The sequence below is a fragment of the Simochromis diagramma genome, unplaced genomic scaffold, assembly GCF_900408965.1.
Source record: "Simochromis diagramma unplaced genomic scaffold, fSimDia1.1 OVJJ01000293.1, whole genome shotgun sequence".
NCBI classification, from domain to species: domain Eukaryota; kingdom Metazoa; phylum Chordata; class Actinopteri; order Cichliformes; family Cichlidae; genus Simochromis; species Simochromis diagramma.
The window spans coordinates 22442401-22465336 of NW_024386801.1; the positions used below are offsets into that span (position 1 = coordinate 22442401).

The 22936-nt window shown below is 42.9% G+C and overlaps 1 protein-coding gene and 1 long non-coding RNA gene across 5 annotated transcripts in view; one reads left to right on the forward strand and one right to left on the reverse strand.

The window, feature by feature from the left end:
• LOC120730289 (peroxisomal succinyl-coenzyme A thioesterase-like) overlaps window positions 1-22936 on the reverse strand; it is a 37145-nt gene that overhangs the window by 12543 nt on the left and 1666 nt on the right. For 2 of the 4 annotated variants that reach the window (XM_040026580.1, XM_040026583.1), the window contains exons 2-9: window positions 14021-14222; window positions 13823-13922; window positions 13556-13746; window positions 13306-13475; window positions 11046-11165; window positions 10779-10861; window positions 10567-10660; window positions 1644-1724 (exon numbers count right to left, since the gene is read on the reverse strand). In XM_040026580.1, the coding sequence (XP_039882514.1) occupies window positions 1644-1724; window positions 10567-10660; window positions 10779-10861; window positions 11046-11165; window positions 13306-13475; window positions 13556-13746; window positions 13823-13922; window positions 14021-14216 (1035 nt within the window). In that variant the 5' untranslated portion in view covers window positions 14217-14222. The remainder of the gene's footprint in view (window positions 1-1643; window positions 1725-10566; window positions 10661-10778; window positions 10862-11045; window positions 11166-13305; window positions 13476-13555; window positions 13747-13822; window positions 13923-14020; window positions 14223-22936) is intronic. The other 2 variants (XM_040026581.1, XM_040026582.1) reach the window with 2 other exon arrangements.
• Window positions 15646-22344, forward strand: LOC120730293. The gene is made up of 3 exons (XR_005695079.1): window positions 15646-15657; window positions 18385-18393; window positions 21703-22344. It is a non-coding gene; the product is annotated as an uncharacterized LOC120730293 (long non-coding RNA).

A 22936-nucleotide genomic window follows, 5' to 3' on the forward strand; every position in this document is an offset into this window, starting at 1 on the left:
TAGGGGGAATTTACGACTGTGCGCTATGTGCTTCAAATATTGTGTGCAGTTTTTGTTTTATACAGCTGTCAGTCAGGCATCTAATCTTCTAATGAAACAAATTACACTCCAAAAGACCCTGGATTTCTGAAAAAATGACATGGGCTTAAGCCCAGTAAGCCAGCGGTCCCCAACCCCCGGGCCTCGGACCGGTACCGGTCTGTGAGTCGTTTGGTACTGGACCGCGAGAGTTGAGGCTCAGGTGTGAAATGTAGGGTTTTTATCGATTTTCAGCGTTATTTTGTTATCGTTTTTATCATTAACTCGGTTTTCCTGGGTCTTTTCACGTGTTATGAATAAATCTTCTTTTTTTCGGTACCGGTACTAGTTTTATTTTGTTGTATTTATCCGCGACACCTTAAAGGCCGGTCCGTGAAAATAATGTCGGGCATAAACCGGTCCGTGGCGCAAAAAAGGTTGGGGACCGCTGCAGTAAGCCACCCCCCCCGCTCCGCCAATGGTTGACTCCAAATCTCCCGACCCCTATGTCGATCTGAAAAAGCAAGACTGAGACCAAGACAAGACCGAGGGATCCGAGACCAAGACAAGACCAAGACCAAAGTCCATCGAACCAAGACAAGACAAAGACCACGTAAAAGTGGTCTCGAGACATCCAACTCTATTAGACAGTGGGTCTGGGCCCAGCGTCTGACCTCAGCCTTGGAGCTCAGTCTGGGTTGAGCGCATGCCTGCTGCATCCCATAATTTCCTTCGGGATTAATAAAGTATTTCTGATTCTGATTCTGATTCTGATCGACCTGCAGCCTAGAGCATCCTGGTGCCATGTGCACTTATGGGCACTCTTATGTTTGAACATAAGTTGTTCGTTATGGCCAAACTGTGGTTTGCACAGAAGTCCAATAACAACAGTCTTAGTAGCCGGGTATCAGTCCGCCAGGGCCTCCGCTCCTGGCCGCCACCCAGCATACAATGCACCTGACCCTCCTGTGGGTTGTGGGCCTGCAGGACAATGGGCCCATTTCCCCTTTTCGGGCTGTGCCTGGCCGGGCCTGCAGCCGCTTTGGCCTTCTGGTGGTGATGTCTAATTCAAATTCAGTTGCCATTTCATCCTCCCACAGAAGCAGCTGTGCCTACTTGGTTTCCTCATAGCATCTTACACAGTCCCTGTGCATATGGAAATGCAGGGTGGAGAGTTGGTCTTGATATGATAAAGAATGGTTAGTTATATAGTGCACCCCTGAGCAGAGAGACTATATTTCCAGTTCCAGGTTACTAAGAAAGGTATTTCAATCAAGGGTAATGGAAAAAAAACCCATATCCAAATCAAACAGTCCATGGCCAATGCAAGGTGTATGTCAAGCAGCGTCTTAAAGAATATCCACATCAGCTGCACTGTGGGCCTCACTCCCCTTATATATGTAATATGTAGGGTGGGAGAGAGTGTTACTGTGTAACCAACCATACATTTGTATTAATTACTTAAATGTTTGCCAAGTCCAAAAAGCCATTTTGAATTTCCATATCACAAACAACTTATTTAGTTTGTTATAAGTAATCACAGGCCAAGCCAAATCTTTTTAATCTCATTTCTAATCTTATTTCAACCACCTTCTTTACATAGGAAGTTGTGACAGGAAACTTACATCCAATGCAGACTCTTGGGATGGCCAGTTCTGATCATCCTCACCTACAACCAGCAGCAGAGGACACTGTAGCCGTCCCACCTGAACAGACAAAAACAGCAGAAGTTTTGTTTTTTCACCGTTTTCAACTATGGAAGTTTCATGAAATTATGCATGGCTTTCTATCACCTCTTGCTGGCATGGTCCTACAGGTTTCTGTTGTTCATTTTTGTTCTCTTGTTATGAGTTTTGAATTCTTAGTTAAAGATTTTAGCTGTGTCATAAGAGGCCTTGATCTGTGGGTGAAAGGCAGCGGTCATCGCCGCCTTAACTGGGCAGAGCTGGAGTTGGAGTCCCACACTTGAGTCCAACTAAGTAAGTTGCAAGATACGACACTTTGGTCTTTTGGTCGTTAACATTTTTGCCTCACTCCCATTATATCACGAAAGTCCTGAGTTCACGAAGGTCCTGAGTTCAACTGAGGACGTAGTTGGGCAGTGGAAAGAATACTCCTTAATCCCACTAACATGCCTTCTGTAAAGTAAGCAGACCTGGGGATGAGGGGGATGACTTGCCCATCACTGGGGGAAAGATGGTTGAATTAGTTGAACAACTCTTAGTGACTAAAGGCTCTGGATATTGTAGGTCCGTCTTAGTTGACACGTCTCTGCAACATCGCTTGGAGATCTGGGGCACTGCCTCGGGATTGGCAGACTGGTGTGATGATTCCCATTTTTAACCCCAAGGTGTGCTCCAACAATAGGGGAATCACACTTCTCAGCCTCTGTGGGAAGGTCTATGCTAGGGTGCTGGAACAGAGAGTTTGTCCCTAGTCAAACCTTGAATACATGAGGAACAATACAGTTTTCATCCTGGTCATGTAACACTGTACGAGCTCTTTATCTGTTCAAGGATATTTGAGGGAATATGGAAGTTTGCCCAACCAGTGTACATGTGCTTTGTGGACTTTCAAGACATACAACTGCACCCTTCGGCATGTCCTGTGGTCCTGGTGTGTGTTGGACTCCACTAGGTGTGCCTTTGTCACCAATTTCTAGGTAGGTTTCCACTTTGGTCACCTCAATGTTCTACTCTTCCCAGATGGTGTGGTCCCATTAGCTTCATCGGGTGGTGGCTTCCAGCTCACACTGGAGTGGTTCGCAGCTGAGTGTGAAGTGACGAAAATAAAAATTAGCACCTCCAAATCTGAGACCATGGTTCTCAGTTTGAAAAAGGTGGAGTGCTTCCACCTGGTCAAGGACAAGTTGCTGCCCTTAGTGGACAAGTTAAAGTAACTTGGAATCTTGTTCATGAGTAGGGCTGGGTATCGTCACTGGTTTCTAAAATTGATTAAATTCCAATTCACAAGGTCGCGATTCGATTCGATCCACGATGCGATTTGATTCAATTTTGACAGTCAGAAATATTATTTATCTGATCATTTATTAACAGTGTTGGGCAAGTTACTTTGAAAAAATAATTAATTATAGTTACTAATTACTTCTTCAAAAAGTAACTGAGTTAGTAACTGATTCTAAAAGTAATTAATTACTAGGAAAAGTAACTTTTGCGTTACTTAAAAAAAATGTTTAAAGCTCTGGGGTCCAGGGTATAATTGGCCATTTTTGACTACTTCTACGTTTCACCTTTAAAAACTATTTACTTTGCCTAGCTTGGTGTCATTCTTTTCAGCTCAACCTCAGATGTCTGAATTTACAGTTATGTTTTCATTTTGACATACTGTATTAACACAAGTGATCTAAAATCAGACAAAAAAACATAAACTCAGAGTAGAAAAAGTTATATTTCTTACTATAACAACCACAGTCATGTTTAATGAATCATATTTCGTAACTTTAAATGCAAATTTAATTTTTACATTTTAATATACAATTTGCAGCCATTTACCTTTTACCTTTATTTAATAACCATCAGACTAACCATCAAACTATTTACATAATAATCAGATGTTCGCCATTAAATAAGATGATACACAAATTATTTGTGCCACTCCAAGAAATAATTTCTGTCCACTATAAAGGAATGCATCACAAGCCTGATACCTGCAGATCTGACAACAGGAGATGTATCACTCCTCCTGTTTTCTACCTGGAGCTAGCAATTACACTGTAATCTGCCTTTGTTGGCTTTTTGGCAGCACCTGTAACATTCAGCAGTCGCCTCATTGTTCTGACACACAACACAAAACTATCCACTACACTACGCACTAACTACACAAGACACACTAACTACACACTCCAAACACACTAAATGTCACAAATCACATTTCAAAACTCTCTCTCTCTCTTTTTTCTGCTCTCTTTCTTTCTCTCTCTCTCTTGCCCTCACTCCTAAAACGTCCCCCTCTTCCTAAACAACCAAATGTCATGTTGCCATATCATTTTTTGATTGGTCAACATTGTACATTTTTTCACCAACATGAACGGTCTGTTTTATTTTTTTATTTGTTGGTTATAAGCAGAGAGTTATTGCTAGTGCTATCCAGGAAAAAACACCACGTATATATTAACTGGTATATATCACCTTGTTGCTTTGTCATCTTGAAGTGGTCATGTGATTGGTTTACCACTACTTTATTCTTCCTCAGCCAAACAGCAGCACTCATGTGATTTTTTTGGCCCCTAGCTCCACGTGTTGTACCAAAAAGTGATCGTCTGCCGCCCGCAGGAGCGCGCGCAGCTGCTTAAAGCTGTAGCGCCCAGTTTACTTACGTAGACAGCTACTTCTGTGCAACTGATATAAGGTGCGGTAAGCTCAACACAGCTTCAGCCATCTATTTGTTGAAAAATAGTAATGCGACCGCACCGCATTTTCTTGTTAGTAACAGTAACAGCGTTGTAACAATAGAAATAGTAATTAGTTAGATTACTCGTTACTGAAAAACTTAATGCCATTAGTAATGCCGTCAAAGGAGCTTTTGTCTTTCGGGTGAACCAGTTTTTGTCTGAGTGTGTTGCTGGGTCTGAAATGCACCGGAAGTCGTGCTTGGAGAAAACTCTCCTGAGTTTTTTCTGATACACCGGCTACATAGGGGATGACAATGTTGTTGCGTCTGTCCTTCTTATCCTCCCTCGCTGGTGTCTGATCTTCTTTTCTGTGCCTCTTTGCTGACTTTAAGAATGCCCATTTAGAATAGCCGCACGTTTTGAGTGCTTCCTTTACATGCGTGTGTTCCTTCTTTTTTCCTTCAGGCTTAGAGGGAACATGTTCTGCCCGGTGGTGTAGGGTCCTAATTACTCCAAGTTTGTGTTCCAGAGGGTGATGGGAGTCAAAGAGGAGGTACTGGTCTGTGTGTGTGGGCTTCCGGTAAAGTTCGATGTTGAGGTTGCCGTTCTCTTCAATGTGCACAGCGCAGTCCAGGAAAGGCAAACAGTTGTCCTTTGTGTCTTACCTGGTGAACTTGATGTTTTTATCCACGGCATTAATGTGCGCCGTGAAGGATTCCGCTTCTTGTGTCTTGATTTTGACCCAGGTGTCGTCTACATATCTGTACCAGTGGCTGGGTACTCTTCCTTTGAAGGAGCCAAGAGCCTTCCTTTCCACTTCCTCCATGTAAAGATTGGCTACAATAGGTGACACGGGGGAGCCCATGGCACAGCCATGTTTTTGTCTGTAGAAGCCTTCGTTGTATTTGAAGTATGTTGTGGTAAGGCAGAGGTCTAACAGTGTGCAAATCTGATCGGGTGTGAAGTTGGTCCTGTCTTCCAAGGAGCTGTCTTCTTGTAGTCGTTTTCTGACAGTCTCCACGGCCTCTGTGGTGGGTATGCAAGTGAAGAGAGAGACTACATCAAAGGACACCATGGTTTCATCTGGATCCAGGGTAAGTGTCTGGACCTTGTCAGTGAAGTCGGTGGAGTTCTTGATGTGGTGTGGGATGTTCCCCACGAGAGGAGCAAGGATGGTAGCAAGGTGTTTTGCAATGTTATAAGTGGCTGAGTTTATGCTACTGCCTATGGGTCTGAGTGGGACAGCTTCCTTGTGGATTTTAGGAAGTCCGTAAACGCAGGGTATGGCATCCCCTGGGTAAAGCCGGTGATATGTAAGGCGGTCAATGATTTTGTCCTTTTCAAAGTCTTGAAGGCAAGCTATAACTTTCTTTTTGTAGCTGCTTGTGGGGTCTCGCTTTAAGGCTTCGTAGGTATTGTTGTCACTGAGGAGAGTAGTGATCTTTGTTTGGTAATCTGTAGTGTTTAGGACCACGGTGGATCTTCCCTTATCAGCTGGTAAAACAGTGATGTTGTGGTCTTTGCTGGAAGGTCCGAGGGGCCCGTTCAGCCTTCTGCCTCCGCTGCAGGGTCCGAGGGGCCTGTTCAGCCTTCTGCCTCCGCTGGAGGGTCCGAGGGGCCCGTCCAGCCTTCGTCGCCTGCAGCGCCACCACCTGCTCCTCCATCTGCGGCTCCCACGCCGTTGCCTGCGGTTGCCATGCTGCCATCTGGTCCTGCTTCGTCTCTGCCTGAGGCCTTCGCACAGGCTGGTTCCACTTTGTCTACGCCAGAGGTCTCCGCACCGTCTGGCCCTGCCCCACCTCGTCCTGTCCGGCCTGCTTGTCCTCGTCCTGTCCGGCCTGCTCGTCCTCGTCCTGTCCAGCCACTTTCCAGGCCGATGGCTGGACGTCATTGCCATCATGGACGCCCTCATGAATGGTGTCGTTCTGTGCTGCCTTCCGCGGTGTGCTGCCTTCCGCACAGCCGGCCTCCGGACCTGCTCAGTTGCCGCTGCCTTTCGCACGGTCGGCCTCCGGACCTCCTTCGTCTTTGTCGCCGCCATTGCTTTTCGCACGGTCGGCCTCCTGACCTAAACTGTTTTGGTCTTTTGTGTTGTCGACCTCTGGGTCGGCCCCCTGAACGTTTTTGGAAGGGTTTTCCTGGTTGCCTACAGCTTTTTGTGAGCCTTTTTTGTTTGTTTGGTTGTTTTGAGTTGTTTTTCTGGGCTCCAGTGTTTTCTGTTTTTGATTTCTAGCTCCTTGTGTTTAGTTTACTTCAGTTTTGTTACCCTTTTGAGTTCAACATTAAAGCTGTTTTTTGAGTTCACGTCTGTCTCCGTTCCAAACCAATTTTTTGTTCCTAGCATATTTAAATGTAGAATTAGGAGGCAGAGCCTTCAGCTTTCAAGCCACCCTTCTGTGGAACCACGTTCCACAGTTTGACAAAAATTATAGTTAGGGCTGAATCAAGTGACCTTGAATCCTCCTTTACTTAGACCTAGGCTATTAGGGCCTTCCCATGATGCATTGTGCAAAAAAACAACACAAAATGCAAAGTTTTCTGCTCCAAACTGTTGTGTTTGGAGCTGTGTATATTGAATTGAATTGAATTGAATGAATGCTTTATTGGCCATATGCAGGTTGCCCCGCAGAGGAATAGGACCCCCCCGACTTACACACACATCAAAGACATCACATGGGAATACAGTCGGAGATCAGCAGCGTTGCAGAGAAAACACTGAAAAATTACACAACAATGGGAAAAGTACAAGAGGAAAAAAAGAGACCTCTTCTCACGCTGGGCACCTATGGGAGGACAGCATGAGAACAGGAAACAAAAAAAACTCCTCTGCACAGAGAGCACATTAATGTCCACATCACAACATTAGAGCACGTGACTAGCAACAGGGGTTGGATAGGGGGGTGGGGGGTAATCCGAAGGAACACAGCAGTCGTCCTACACAGCGCTACCATTTCAGCGCGGCACGCAGACCCGCCGTCTTCCCCCGCAGGAAACAAGCATCGAAGCCGTTTGGAAAGGAAGGGGGATGAGTGCGTGCTTATCAGTGTAAGTGTATGTGTGTCCAGAGTCCAGAGTCCAGCTGAGACAGTGTCCTTCGCCCTATCAGGCTAAGTAAACAGTCTGCCAGCCAACCCAGGTGGCCTTGCATGGGATGGGAAGAATAGTCATCACACAGTCGTTATCAGGGAGCTGTTTTGGTGGGCTCCAGCCTTGGGCCTGAGCAGCTGGCGCCGTGGTGTCCATATGTTGAATATTGTTGATTTCTCCTTTATGCGAGCAGCTCCGAATTTAGCACTCTGACACTGGTGTCTCGATCTCCCGTTGGAGAGCCGCGAGCCTCCCCATGATGGTATCAAACTTCTGTTCCGTGGTGTTGTCATTCTTTTGATTCTGAGACCCCACAACTGCAGTGAGCCGTTCTGCGATGTGATCCAACTTTCGCTCAAGGGTGTCATTGTGAGCAGGCCCCTCTCTGATGTATCCCATCATACGCTCAATGGTGTTAGTTTGAGTCTTCACGGCAGCTGTAAGCGTCTCCAAGGTGTTAACCATGCTGCGTTCGGTGTGAGAGGTCGTGCCTCGTCCCGTCGCTTCAATTCCAGCGGTCAGCCTTGGGGGGGTTTGAACAGCTGGTTCCGCTCTCTTATTTCTCCGATAAGTCAGGGCCAAGCCAGCTCCGATCAGCAAGAACCCTGTTATCATGGTTCCGAATAGGTAGATGTCTTCAGCGTCCTCGATAGACAGTCCCGCCAGGCACAAGATCCTCCAGGTCTGCCACCCATCCATCGTGTATCCGGCAGGGAAAGTCCCTCCAGGGCACTCAGGCTCTCCCGAGCCCAGACTTCTCGTTGAGAAGAGGGTGTCAATAGCATTCAGAGACCAGTTGATCAAATCCATAATTCTCTTTTAGGTTTTAGAGAACGACAGTGAGAAACTGTTCCAGGGAAAGTAATGCACACGAGACAAGACAAGGACACAAGAGGCTAAGCAGGGAAGATAAGGGGAAGGAGGAGAGGAGAAAAAGTGCGACCGCCTTCACCGAGAGCCAAGAAGTCTAATATTATATATGTGTATAATATATACAGTGTCTTACAAAAGTGAGCACACCCTTCACATTTTTGTTAATACTTTAATCTATCTTTTCATGGGACGACATTAAAGATATGACACTTTGACACAATGTAAATTAGTCAATGTACAGCTTTTATAACAGAGTAAGTTTTCCGTCACCTCAAAATAACTCAACATACAGCCATTAATGTTTAAACCTCTGGCAACAAAAGCGAGTACACCTCTAAGTGAAAATGTCACCAAACTGTCAATATTTTGTGTGGCCACCATTATTTTCCAACACTGCATTAACTCTGTTGGTCATGGAGTTCACTAGAGCTTCACAGGATGCCATTGCAATCCTCTTCCACTCCTCAATGATGACATCATGAAGGTGGTGGATGTTAGACACCTTGTGCTCCCCCACCTTCCATTTGACGATGCCCCACAGACATGTTTGGCCATTCAAGTACCTTTACCCTCAGTTTATTAGGCAAGGCACTGGTCTTTTTGGAGGTGTTTGAGGTTGTTATCATGTTGGAATACTGTCCTGTTTCCTGAAGGGATGAGATCATGCTCTGCTTGAGTGTGTCACAGTACATGTTGGCATTCATGGTTCCCTCAATTAGCTGTAGCTCTTCAGTGCCAGCAGCACTCATGCAGCCTCAAAAATGACATGCCACCAACATGCTTGACTGTAGGTAAGACACACTTGTCTTTGTACTCCTCACCTGGTTGCCACCACACATCCCTGACACCATCTGAACCAAATAAGCTTATCTTGGTCTCATCAGACCACAGGTAATCCATGTCCTTAGTCTACTTGTCTTCAGCAGACTGTTTGCGGACTTTCTTGTGTGCTATGTTTAGAAGAACCTTCTTTCTGGGATGACAGCCATTTGATGCAGTGTGTGGCCTATGGTATGAGCACTGACAGACTTACCCTCCACGCCTTCAACCTCTGCAACAATGCTGGCAGCCCTCAAACATCTATTTTCAAAAGACAACCTCTGGATCCTGTTAAACTGCTGTTTGGTCTTGGCCACCGTGCTGCTGCTCAGTTTCAGGGTGTTGGCAATATTCTTGTAGCCTAGGCCATCTTTATGTAGAGCTGTGGTTCCCAAACCTTTTTTTGCTAGGCCCCCCTTTGTTTTACAAGAAAAATGTTCGCGCCCCCCACCAGCTGAAACATATTCAGCAATGCTTCATCTCCTGCTTTGCGTTTGTGTGGGAGCCCCGTCAAAAACCTGTCCATTATGCTAGCAGTGTCCAAGCATTCTTTTGTTTTTTTCCCCTTTTCATACCCCCCCCCCCCCCCCCGCCCCCCTGCAATGGCTCTGTGCATCCCCTAGGGGGCGGGCCCCACACTTTGGGAAGCTCTGATGTAGAGTAACATTTCATTTTTCAGATCCTCAGAGAATTCTTTGCTATGATGTGCCATGTTAGACTTTGAGTGACCAGTATGAGAGAATGTGAGAGCACCAACACCAAATTCAACACACTTGTTCCCAATTTGCACCTAAGACCTTGTACCACTAACGAGTCACATAACACCAGTGAGGGAAAATGGCAAATTGGGCATAATTTGGACATTTTCACTTAGAGATGTACTCACTTTTGTTGCCAGGGCAACAATGGCTGTGTGTTGAGTTATTTGGAGGTGACAGGCAACTTTACATTGTTATACAAGCTGTACACTACTTTACATTGTATCAAAGTGCTATATCTTCAGTGTTGTCCCATGAAAAGATATAATAAAATATTAACAAAAATGTGAGGGGTGTACTCACTTTTGTGAGATACTGTATATCCGTCGCATGCACTGCGTTTTTGTGGAAAATTCATTCTCCAAATTGGGTGTTGTGAAAGAAATAAAGTCAAGTGAGGATGAGTTTGTCTTGATGCTTTTAAAGAACAAAGGGAAGAAACAAAGCTTCTGGAACAAGGGAAGAAACAAAGCTTCTGGCTTCATCCAATTCTTAAGAGAAGGCAGCAGCAGTGAAAATTACATGGTTGGTGTGAATGGCTAAATTAGGTGTCCAAAAGTGATTTTTAATGCACAAAACATAAGCATGGATTTAAAGGGCCTTAAAACTGAATGTGTAAGGGCTTTAAGACAGAAATATGCTTTAGCTGGTGGTACCTACATTGACTTTGAGTGAAGGGTCGGTGGGGATGGGCAACAGCAGATCTCGCCAGATCACCTCGTTCTTTTCACTGAAGCGAGTCTTGTCACCATTTCTGATGGGACAAAAAATTAAAAGGAATAATTAAGGATTATTCTGACATACTGTATCTCTATATATTAGCTTTCCAATTTGTCTTTAAATAAAAAGTAACTGAAAATGGCTCAACTTACTTGTAAAGGAGCGCCAGTATTTGCCCCACAGATCCATCAACTGGCTGCACATGACTCCCACTGATACAGACTGCAGCACTGAGCTGGAAAAAAAACACATAAAATACACAGATGTTATCAACTGACAAAAAGACCTGATTACACAGCCAAAACAGTGGTGACACAGCCAGTGGTGGACCTATGTCTTCATCCTGAGCATGTGTTATAACTGAAAATAGACTGATGTTGATTTTCCAGCTCCAGTGTCACTATAAAAATATGTCTTACTTTTATAACTTCAGAGTAAACAGCCATCTTGAGGGTGATACTGGTGCCAAAGGAAAGACCTATCATGGCGATCTTGCTGCCGCAGACCTGAGGATGTTGCTGCAGGACTCTGTAGGCTGTCTGTAGGTGGAAAAATATATCAGACAACAGGTAACACCAAAACCAGGACTTTCATTTTGATCTTTAAGGTTAGATAAACGAATTCTTCAAGAGGATTTTTAGGGCCAGGAAGTGTCAAACCCAATTCCTCAAAACATAAAGGTACCAACATAATTACTAGGCAAAACACAAAATCTTGTACAAAAGCCAAAAGATATAAACTAAAACTGAGAATGACAGAAACCATAGTCCATGGTATATCATCTATATTTTAAAAATCATGCAGGGACCATGCATGCCATAACACCTGAACAACAAATTTTAATTGATTTTAAACGTTTTAAACTAAAACAACTTCAACACTTTTCATTCTCGTTTCTGTTGTCTGATTAAAGACGTGTGTGAAAGAGAATGACACTTTGAGACAGTTTTTCATGGGGCTAGTTACCTATAAACACACACACAGCATAGTGACAGGAGCTTCAAGGGCAGTTTGCATTTCAGTATTTGAAATTAAAGAAACTGAAGATCTTTTAAGGCATACATGATTTGAGATGATCAGATGTTCCATTTCTTTGTGGCATCTCGTGACATCACCCAAATGTTTTATTCAGTCTTAATCAACCTGACATGAATCATGGTGCATCTAAAAGCCCAGAGCTTTGTAGCATTCAAAGTATTTCAGGCTGTAAACTGTCTCGCTGTAAGTAAGTAAGTAAGTAAGTAAAGTTTATTTATATAGCACCTTTCACAGACATATGTCACAAAGTGCTTTACAAGGTAAAAACATAATACAGTCATAAAATACATCATAAAAACCCTGGTCTAATTAAAAGCTTTTTGAAATAAAAATGTCTTTAGCTGCTTTTTGAAGGTCTCCACTGAGTCCAAACCCCGTAGAAATAGGGGAAGTGCATTCCACAGTCTGGGTGCAACAGCTTGGAAAGATCAGTCCCCTCGGCTTTTAAAACGAGTATGGGGGACCACTAAAAGGATTTGGTTTGATGACCTCAGGTTACGAGTGGAGGTATGTGTACGAATCAAATCAGCAATGTGGGGGGGGCTGTCTCTGTAATGCTCTAAAAGTTAAAACTAGAATTTTAAAATGGAACCTGAATCTGATTGGTGGCCAGTGCAGCGACTTTAAAACAGGGGTCATATGAGCACCCTTGTTCGAGTGGGTCAGTAGCCTCGCTGCAGAGTTTTGAACAACCTGTAGGCGGGCTAGCCCTTTTATGTTTAGACAAGTAAACAGGCTGTTACAGTAGTCAAGTCTTGTAGAGAAAAAAGAATGTATTATCATCTCGAGTTCACTTGTTGACACGATGGATCTAAGTTTAGAAATGTTCCTCAAGTGAAAAAAGCATGTTCTTACTATCTGATTTAAATGTCCCTCCAAAGAAAAAGCTTCATCAAAAATAACACCCAGGTTTCTAAGGTTATGTTTCTGTGAGGAACCTAAGTCACCCAGTCGCCGTTTAATATCGGGTATTGCACTGCCTGGTGCAATAATCTGCTGTCATTCTAACTTCATCTGGTTTACATTATACAGAGATTTCTGAGCTGTTTTCATACATCAGAAAGGTTAAGAGAATTTAACCAAGCACAAGGATAGTGCTTGGGTAGGAAATGCTGGAGGCAGGATGCTGTTGCATGCATGTAATCAGACATTGCAGAGACTTTGTTTGAGGAAAGTGGCATTAAAGATCATTTAATATCAGATCCAAAAGTGCATGACTACTTCATTTTTACCACAGACTCTATGAAATCCGATTTTATTCACTGGTGTACGCAACAGTATCAAGAAGTCTAAGTGTATTAAAACATACCTTGTTTTCCATGATCCATATGGTGATTCATCTGGTTGCAAAAAGACATGTATGGAAGTCTATGGAATGGACCTGAAATCCTTCAGTCTATGACATCAGTAAACATTCTTGTTTGGCTTTTATGGGCTTAATTGCTTGTTTCAAGTCTTTTTGAAGACAATATGATTTTGTAAACTACAGTCTTCATTGGAGTCAAAAAGAAGGATAACTCAGGTGGAAGCCCAGGGTGGTCAACATTGCTATAGAGGTGAAAGAGACGAGCTGAACCCATCTCCTTTTTTTTTTTTAACGTTGTTTCCTTGTAACCAAAACATTAACTTTGTTAGATATACCTCAAAATACTGGTTGTCCACCATCTTTCCAGTTTCCATGGTGATTTTAGCGGTCAGGTAGTCGATGGCCATACTAGCGAATCCATGAGAGGCCAAGAGCGCTGCACGGTACTCCACCAACTGCCCTCCACCCCCCCATAGATCCAGCAGGCCAGGAAAAGGTCCAGGACCTTAAGACAAGTTAACAAACATGTGCTGATTTAATTTACACCCACAGGATATCTCACTGTGGACCTTCTTCAGGACTTACCCGAGGGCAGAAAAAGGGCTGCGGTGAGTCCACCTTCTGTAACTGGAATCCTACGCACACCAGGTGCCATATACCAGCGCTCCACCACCACACCAGAGAGTGGCGCCAGATCTGCGAAGCCCTTTGTCTGGTGACCCTGGTAAACAGAAATTGTGACCTCCATGGGAGTCTGGATGTTCTTCTTTCGCATCCTGAGGAAAGATAGGAGAATTATCTATGGTGCCAATACTGGATTCTGCGTTGGTGTCATCTCCACAAAAAGACTACCTCAGTCCAGGTTTGCTGCCTGGAATTGGTCTGAAGCTCCACAGTAGACCCATCTGTTCGACTCCGGAATATGTCCCACCTATACTGGGATCCTCTGAAACTAAAAAAAGTAAAATAAAACACAATCTGTTACATACTTGCGCATATTTCTACATTTTCTTCTCTTAGTTTTCCAGGTCTCAGTACTGAACAATGTACCATTGATGGTCCCTGTGGTATCAGCAGTGTAGTGACCAAACGCTTCCCAGCTGTGTCCATCTTCACACTGGTGCAGGGCACGGATGGTCAGTTGGGAACCAGGCAGGGCATTCTGGACGAGGACAATGAATTTCTCATCCATGAGCCCTCTGGATGGCTGAACCGACAGCTTCACACAACACTGCTTCCTGTCCATCCTGAACTAAATACACAAACATATTACTTGACTTGGATTTATAAAATCTTGGGAGTTGGAATTGATTTATTCAACCATTGTGTGCATTTGTATTTGTACTTAAAGGTCAGAAAATAGAGCAAGTGCAATCATATCAATATCTTGGGACCATAATGAAAAACTGAACTTTGATGTGAACTGTAAATCTGTCTGCAAAAAGGGTCACCAGTGCCTTTACTGCCGTAGGAAACTTGCTCATTTCCACATTGACTGAACTATTTTTACTTTGTTTTATCTTTATGTTTGGTGGCATGGTTTGGTCAAACCTCTGTCACAGAGAAAAACTTACTGAATCAGAGATGGTCCAGTCATCTGATAGGTGAGTCATAGCCCTATCTAGGTTCCCTGTACTCTAAACAGGTACAGAGGATGGCTTTATCAATTCTTAATAATGGCTTCTCTCCGGGCTGAATTTGAGCACCTTCACCCTGGATGAAGGTTTCTAGTCCCAAGGTATAGGACAAGGCGTCATAAAAACAGCTTTGTTGCCATCACTGAAGTCAGTACTTGTTGTTGTTGTTGTTACTTGTTTCATCTTGATTTATTTATATATAATATATTATATTATTTAAATTGTATCACTTGTTTAATTATCAAATATGTGTTTGTCAAGTTTAATGGGTGTGTGTGTGTGTTTTGTGAGGGGATGCCAAATGCTATCATTTTTTCTGTAAAGCAAATTTACCTGCAGGTATAAATAAAGTAACCTTGAACCATTTAATAGTTTGAAATAACATGAAAATGCAGTTTTCTACCAAATGAGATAAAAGAAATGCATTGAGTTAAATGAAAGCAGGCTGGTACTGTACTAGAGTTATATGTAGTTAACATTTTTTTTAGTATAGTAAGAACATGATGACAGTACAGATATATTAACTTATGAAGTAGCGAGGCAAATTTGCATATGCATTACACCAGTGATTTTAAATCTGGATAAGAGATTAGCATTAAGATGCAGTTCAGGGTAGTAATATCTACACAGCAAATTCAAAAGTGTTAAATGTTTTGGTGTTAATAGTCTTCTTGCAAAAGTAGAGTTAATTTTACTCTAAGCAGAGTCACATTCTTTTAATGTAACTCTGAGGTGTAAAATGATAGTAGTTAAAATCGAGTGTTAAAAATGAGTATTTCTCTGTCAAATCTGGAGGTGTTACAATGGAAACATTAACTCTTGACCTCTTAACTCTGAACTCCTACAGGGGCTATGACACCAAAAGAGTAAATTCACAGACTCCGCCCCCAGCACGGCTCCAATCGAAGCTGAAGTGAAGCCGTTTCAGAACATTTTGCTCTACATATTTGAGTTGTTTGCCATGCTTGGTAAGTCATTTTTTCAAAGATTGTTTCAATTATTATTATGAGCTTTTACTTCTGTGGCTCTTTGGAGTTGAGACAAAGCTGTGTGAAAGGCATTAGCCATGTTGCTCAGTGATAGCATAATATTCTGTTTTAGCAAGCTGAAAGGTATTGTTTGCGGGCAAATACCACAGCCTTGAAAAAAAGCTTGCATGTGAATTTTCAGTCAAACTTTTGGTCAAATACAAATAAAACAATGTCTAGAATGTGAAATGTTGGTATAATGGTGCTACTTGAAGCCTGAAAACGATCTCCCATAAAAAAAAAAAACGAGCAAACAGCAGTAGCAGGCGTCCTGACTGGATTCTACGTTAGCATTTAGAGCCCTCCAGAGTTTTGTGCACACGGTTTAGGTAAAAATGAAAAAGGTTGAGGTTTTACATTTAGTTCAGTATTACCTGTTGCCTGTGTCCTTGTCTTTTGGGAAAATACTTTACACAAGTAATGGCTCAAAGAGGATTCCTTTTTTTTTTTTTACTGTGCTGCAATTGTTTACTGGATTATTTGTGCCATTAATTAGTGTCAACTAATTTTTATTCAATCTCCACACAGGATATGCTTGTGAAGATGGAATATGGGGGAGAGCAGAAGTGCGCTGAAGTTCCACAAAGGGATGAATGAAGGACATGCATATTGTATTGAAGAAATAAGTGATGAGAATGCTGTTATTTGCATTTACCATGTCAGACCTTTTGATAAACAAAATTCTAATGAAAGTGAGAACATGTATACTGTTACATCTTTCAGAAAATGTTTTGAAATTGTGGTGCACAGTTCAGAATAAATGTTTTTCAAAAACCATTGCATCTTTTTAGTAAATGTTTATTTCCAAAAGAAATTTCTAGAAGTTCAGAACAGTAAAATTCCCACTTTTTAGAATGAATTAGAAGATAACTCTTACGTAGTTAAACTAAAATACTCTTTGAGAGTTAATATATAAACTCTTAACACCAAGTGTTAAATTATCAACTCCAGACAGATTTGGTGTTTAACACTAAATCAGAGTTAACGTACCAACTCTCCAAAAAGAGTTAAATTAACACTCTCTGGTGTGGACCCTGTAGCTGACGCTGAAATGTTTGTGTGGGTTGCCATGACAACAGCAAAGTGAATCTGAGATCGTTATTGTTTTCTATTTGTTTTCTTTATTTGCTTCTCATGCTTGTGTACATTTGCAGTAGGAAAGATAATCTATGAATCCAGTGATATAGCCTTCTTATAAGAAATGTTTCTGTTAAAATATTATTGTGAAGTACACAGCAAATTCAAAAGTGTTAAATGTTTTGGTGTTAATAGTCTTCTTGCAAAAGTAGAGTTAATTTTACTCTAAGCAGAGTCACATTCTTTTAATGTAACTCTGAGGTGTAAAATGATAGTAGTTAAAATCGAGTGTTAAAAATGAGTGTTTCTCTGTCAAATCTGGAGGTGTTACAATGGAAACATTAACTCTTGACCTCTTAACTCTGAACTCCTACAGGGGCTATGACACCAAAAGAGTAAATTCACAGACTCCGCCCCCAGCACGGCTCCAATCGAAGCTGAAGTGAAGCCGTTTCAGGACATTTTGCTCTACATATTTGAGTTGTTTGCCATGCTTGGTAAGTCAGTTTTTCAAAGATTGTTTCAATTATTATTATGAGCTTTTACTTCTGTGGCTCTTTGGAGTTGAGACAAAGCTTTGTGAAAGGCATTAGCCATGTTGCTCGCTGATAGCATAATATTCTGTTTTAGCTAGCTGAAAGGTATTGTTTACGGGCAAATACCACAGCCTTGAAAAAAGCTTGCATGTGAATTTTCAGTCAAACCTTTGGTCAAATACAAATAAAACAATGTCTAGAATGTGAAATGTTGGTATAATGGTGCTACTTGAAGCCTGAAAACGATCGCCCATAAAAAAAACAAAAAAAACGAGCAAACAGCAGTAGCAGACGTCCTGACTGGGTTCTACGTTAGAATTTAGATCCCTCCAGAGTTTTGTGCACACGGTTTAGGTAAAAATTAAAAAGGTTGAGGTTTTACATTTAGTTCAGTATTACCTGTTGCCTGTGTCTTTGTCTTTTGGGAAAATACTTTACACAAGTAATGGCTCAAAGAGGATTCCTTTTTTTTTTTTTTTTTACTGTGCTGCAATTGTTTACTGGATTATTTGTGCCATTAATTAGTGTCAACTAATTTTTATTCAATCTCCGCACAGGATATGCTTGTGAAGATGGAATATGGGGGAGAGCAGAAGTGCGTTGAAGTTCCACAAAGGGATGAATGAAGGACATGCATATTGTATTGAAGAAATAAGTGATGAGAATGCTGTTATTTGCATTTACCATGTCAGACCTTTTGATAAACAAAATTCTAATGAAAGTGAGAACATGTATACTGTTACATCTTTCAGAAAATGTTTTGAAATTGTGGTGCACAGTTCAGAATAAATGTTTTTCAAAAACCATTGCATCTGTTTAGTAAATGTTTATTTCCAAAAGAAATTTCTAGAAGTTCAGAACAGTAAAATTCCCGCATTTTAGAATGAATTAGAAGATAACTCTTACGTAGTTAAACTAAAATACTCTTTGAGAGTTAATATATAAACTCTTAACACCAAGTGTTAAATTATCAACTCCAGACAGATTTGGTGTTTAACACTAAATCAGAGTTAACGTACCAACTCTCCAAAAAGAGTTAAATTAACACTCTCTGGTGTGGACCCATATAGACACTTTAATAGTGTTGAAATCAAATCTGACAGTGTTAATTTGGGCATGCTGGATTTGCTGTGTAGTCACTTCCTGTGAGTTGCGGGAACCGGAAGTTGTGCGCGGGAGAGACAAGACAGAACGGTAACACGGCGGACTTTTCGGAATATACAACTTTTCTACTGCTGGTTTTACAAGGCGTACACGGTAAAAAATCATTATGCTGTTATTTGTTTAACAATTGTGCACTTTGTGGAAAGGAAATAAGTGGCTGAGATGAATATCATATGTGCTATTGATATTATTTTACTTGTTTCTAGTTTTCACGGTGCTCCATGATTGTGAGAGGAATAAAAGAATTGTGGACATCAGTACGGAGCGTGGATTCTTCCGACCAGAGTAGAAACAGACCCATATAGACACTTTAATAGTGTTGACATCAAATCCGACAGTGTTAATTTGGTCATGCTGGATTTGCTGTGTATATCTTTGGAATCAATGTGTGTATGCGTAACATCCACTCAGTAACATCAACGAGGGTGTGTGAAAGTGCAATGCTGTAGCCCAGTGATCTCAAAGTGACTTTAATAATCAGCCACAGATTGTGTGTCAGACGCAATAACAGAAATAAACCCCTCAGACCTGAGTTATTGACCTTCAAAACCATAAAACTGTAGTCTAGAGATTGTGTAAGTAAACACTTTTTTGGAATGATACAGAGTAAAATTCAAACAGTTAAGTCTTCACATCAGTGCAATAATGCTGACATCAACTTTCATGAAACAGAAATCAATGTTATTTATTCACAGACATCATCTGCAATTGAACGGACTGGACCTTTAATAATCAGCCACAGATAGCACAACTTGTACTATGAAGTTGACAAAATAAGAACTGGCTAATGTCCAGTTAAGTTAGCAATTGCTAGAACACTTTGTTCCTGCAGTGCATATTTAAGTAAAGTGCTGACCAGTGTTTGTCAAACTAGCACGCATGAACGTCATGTTTGGCAAAACACTGGTCTTTTGGAGGACCTCATTGTATGACTGCAGAGGTGAGACAGTGATGACAACAGCATTCGTCCTCCAGAACGTGTGCATGTGTGTGTGTGTACTTGTTTTCATGACCTGTTAGGACATTTTAATGATAACACACAAACAACATGCTCCCAGACCGAAAATCTCGAATGTCCTGACACATCACAATTTTAGGAAAAAAAGTGTGCAAGTGTGCTTAGCGACTTTGCTCATTTTCGGTTTCGCCGCCTAGTGGCCAGTTTTGGAACTTAACACACTGTTAACACACGTCTGGACACGTCTCCGTTAAAGTTTCGGTATGCCGTCCGGACCTGGAGCTGCTAGCTGTTAGCTTGCGGCCATATTATCTACCTCGGGAGTTCAGTCATGTGATTTGTGTGTGTGTTTACATCCCTCCGAGGGCCGACGCAACAGCTGCCTGTGAGAAAATACACACAGTCACAGCAAGACTTCAGACACAAAGCCCCGAGGCTTTCATTATTATATCTGGAGACTTTTTTTTTTTTTTTTTTTTGAAACGATGATTTATTGATTTTGTCAGAACAACACGAACAGCAACAAGTCAGCACAGCCAAGCACACAAAAGAAAAAGCAGAGCAAATGCAGGTACATGAGTTACCAGTACACACGCCTGGGACAAAAAATGTAAAGCGTTCCACATTTGAAGTCAAGGGAAACAATAAAAAAAAAAAAAAAAAAAAAAGGGGGGGGGGAAAGCGGGGGGGAAAACACAGACATTAAGCATTGTGTTTAAAAACAAACTGTGAGTCCCCTTTATGTAATAGCACAGTAAGGTCATGAGGTAGGTAATCAAGCAGAGGCTGCCATATGCTACAGAATGCATTACAATTGCCCTTCATGATGGCACTGAGGCGCTCCATCGGCAGCACCCCGAGCAGTTCCCTGTACCACTGTGTAACAGTAGGAGGCCGACTCTGAACCCATTGAAACAGTACACATCGCCTCGCCAAATGTAAAAGTTTACTTAACAAAAGCATCTGTGCAGAAGACAGAGAGAGCCCTTCTATAGATAGACCCAGAACGAACAGCATAGGGTTCAGTGGGATCGTACGGTGGAAAATAGAGCAAAGCTCTATAGCAATATTCTTCCAAAATCTAGCAATTAAAGGACATTGCCATATGCAGTGGTAATAGGTCCCTACAGCCGTATTGCACTTCACACAAAGAGCAGAAATCTGAGGGTGAATTTTATTTAGGAACTCCGGCGTGCGCTGCAGCCTGTGTAAGATTCTGTACTGGCTTTCCTTTAGTCTGTTACAGGGAAACAATTTCATGGCAGATCTGAAAGTTTTGGACCATGCTTCCGCACCAATTTGAGCTTCGAGGTCGGTTTCCCACCGAACCCTGGCCGTATCAGTGCTTACAAAGTTCAAAGACAACAATTTCCCATAACAAAGAGAAATAAATTTCTTTCTCGTAGTCATTTCCTCGTTAACTTTGAGAAGAAGGCTTTCAACAGGGTTCAAAACTGGTTGATTGGCTGGAAATTTAAGAGAGTTCACATAATGCCTTACTTGCAGGAATCCGAAGAAGTGTTTCTGTGGTAAATCATACTTAACTTGAACCTGATTGAAAGCCATAAAGCTACCCCTTTCGAACAGATCACAAATGAACCTTATATTTTTAGAATACCAATCATCAAATATATTAATGCCAATACCCGGGGGGAAAGCTTTATTCCTAGTTAGGGGCTGCAGTGCACTAGAGAAACCTCTCCTTCCGACGTGGGCAGTAATACTATGCCAGACCTTTAAAGTGGGCATCAAGACGGAATTAGTTCTGACACCAGGAGGGAGGTCCGCCAGGTCAGTGGATAAGAGACTAAGAGGTGAGAGAGGGTATATCTGGAGACTTTAATCATGCCACACTGGATTCTACTCTGGCTGCTTTTCACCAGTTTGTGAATTGTCCCACAAGGAGCAACAGGACAATTGACCTACTGTATGCTAATGTGAGAGATGCATACAGAGCCACCCCCCTCCCCCCACTAGGGAAGTCAGACCACAACCTGGTTTACCTACAGCCACAATACACACCCCTCGTCCAAAGGCAGCCTGTCACAACGCGCTTCATCCGGAGATGGACCCCAGAAAAGGAGGATGCTCTGAGGGACTGTTATGACACCACAGACTGGGATGTGCTCCTGAGCCCACATGGTGAGGACATGGGGCGACACACTGTCTTACAGACTACCTCAACTTTTGTGTGGACACAGTCGCCCCTGCTAAGACGGTACGGTGTTATCCTAATAACAAACCGTGGGTAACACAGGAAGTCAAAGCTGTCCTCAACATGAAGAAGAAGGCTTTCAGGAGCAAAGTGAAGGAGGAGATGAAAGCAGCACAGCGGGAGGTGAAACGCTGCCTGCGGGAAGCAAAGGACACCTACAGGAGGAAGGTGGAGCAGAAGTTGGAGAGGAACAATATGAGGGAGGTCTGGAATGGTGTGAAAACCATCACAGGCCACAACACCAAGAAAAGCACAGTGGGGGGGGGGGACTGTGGAGAAGGCAAACGAACTCAACAACTTCTTCAACAGGTTTGACCAGCCCACAACCCCCCCACCCTCACCCTCACCTTTACTACAGAGTCCTCTCCCCACTCTCCTACCTCCCTCACTTCCCCCCCTTCCTGACACCATGACACCCCCCTCCTCCAATCCCTCTCTCAGCAGCAAGACATCTCCCCCCCTCCCCTCCTCCCAAACATCTCCCAGTGTCACAGTGGATCAGGTCAGGAGACAACTGAGGAAGCTTCGCCCCAGAAAGGCAGCAGGCCCAGACAAGGTGTGTCCTAGGATGCTAAAGGCGTGTGCTGCTGAACTTGGGGAGCCGCTACAACGAGTCTTCAATCTCAGTCTGCGACTGGGGAGAGTGCCCGCCCTATGGAAGACATCCTGCATCGTCCCGGTCCCCAAAAGGAACCGGCCCAATGAGCTGAATGACTTCCGACCGGTGGCACTGACGTCACATCTTATGAAGACTCTAGAGCGGCTCTTCCTCAACCTCCTCCGACCACAGGTACAACATGCCCAGGACCCACTACAGTTTGCATACAAGGCGGGTGTCGGAGTGGAGGATGCCATCCTGTACCTCCTACACAGAGCCCACTCACACCTGGATGGGGGAAAAGGCACGGTCAGGATCCTGTTTCTTGACTTTTCCAGTGCCTTTAATACCATCCGGCCCTGTATGCTTCAGGAAAAACTGAACAGGATGGAGGTGGACCCCTGCCTGGTGGCTTGGATCTCCGACTACCTCACCGACAGACCACAGTACGTCAGGCTGAAGGACATCACGTCTGACACAGTGGTCAGCAGCACAGGAGCACCACAGGGAACTGTGCTGTCCCCTCTTCTCTTCACCCTGTACACCTCTGACTTCTGCTACAACTCTGAATTATGCCATATTCAGAAGTTTGCAGATGACACGGCCATCATGGGGTGTATCTGGGATGATCAGGAAGAGGAGTACAGAAGTCTGGTGAGGAACTTTGTCGCATGGAGTCACACAAACCACCTGCAACTCAACACCTCAAAGACTAAGGAACTGGTTGTGGACTTCGGGAGGTCCAGAGAAGGT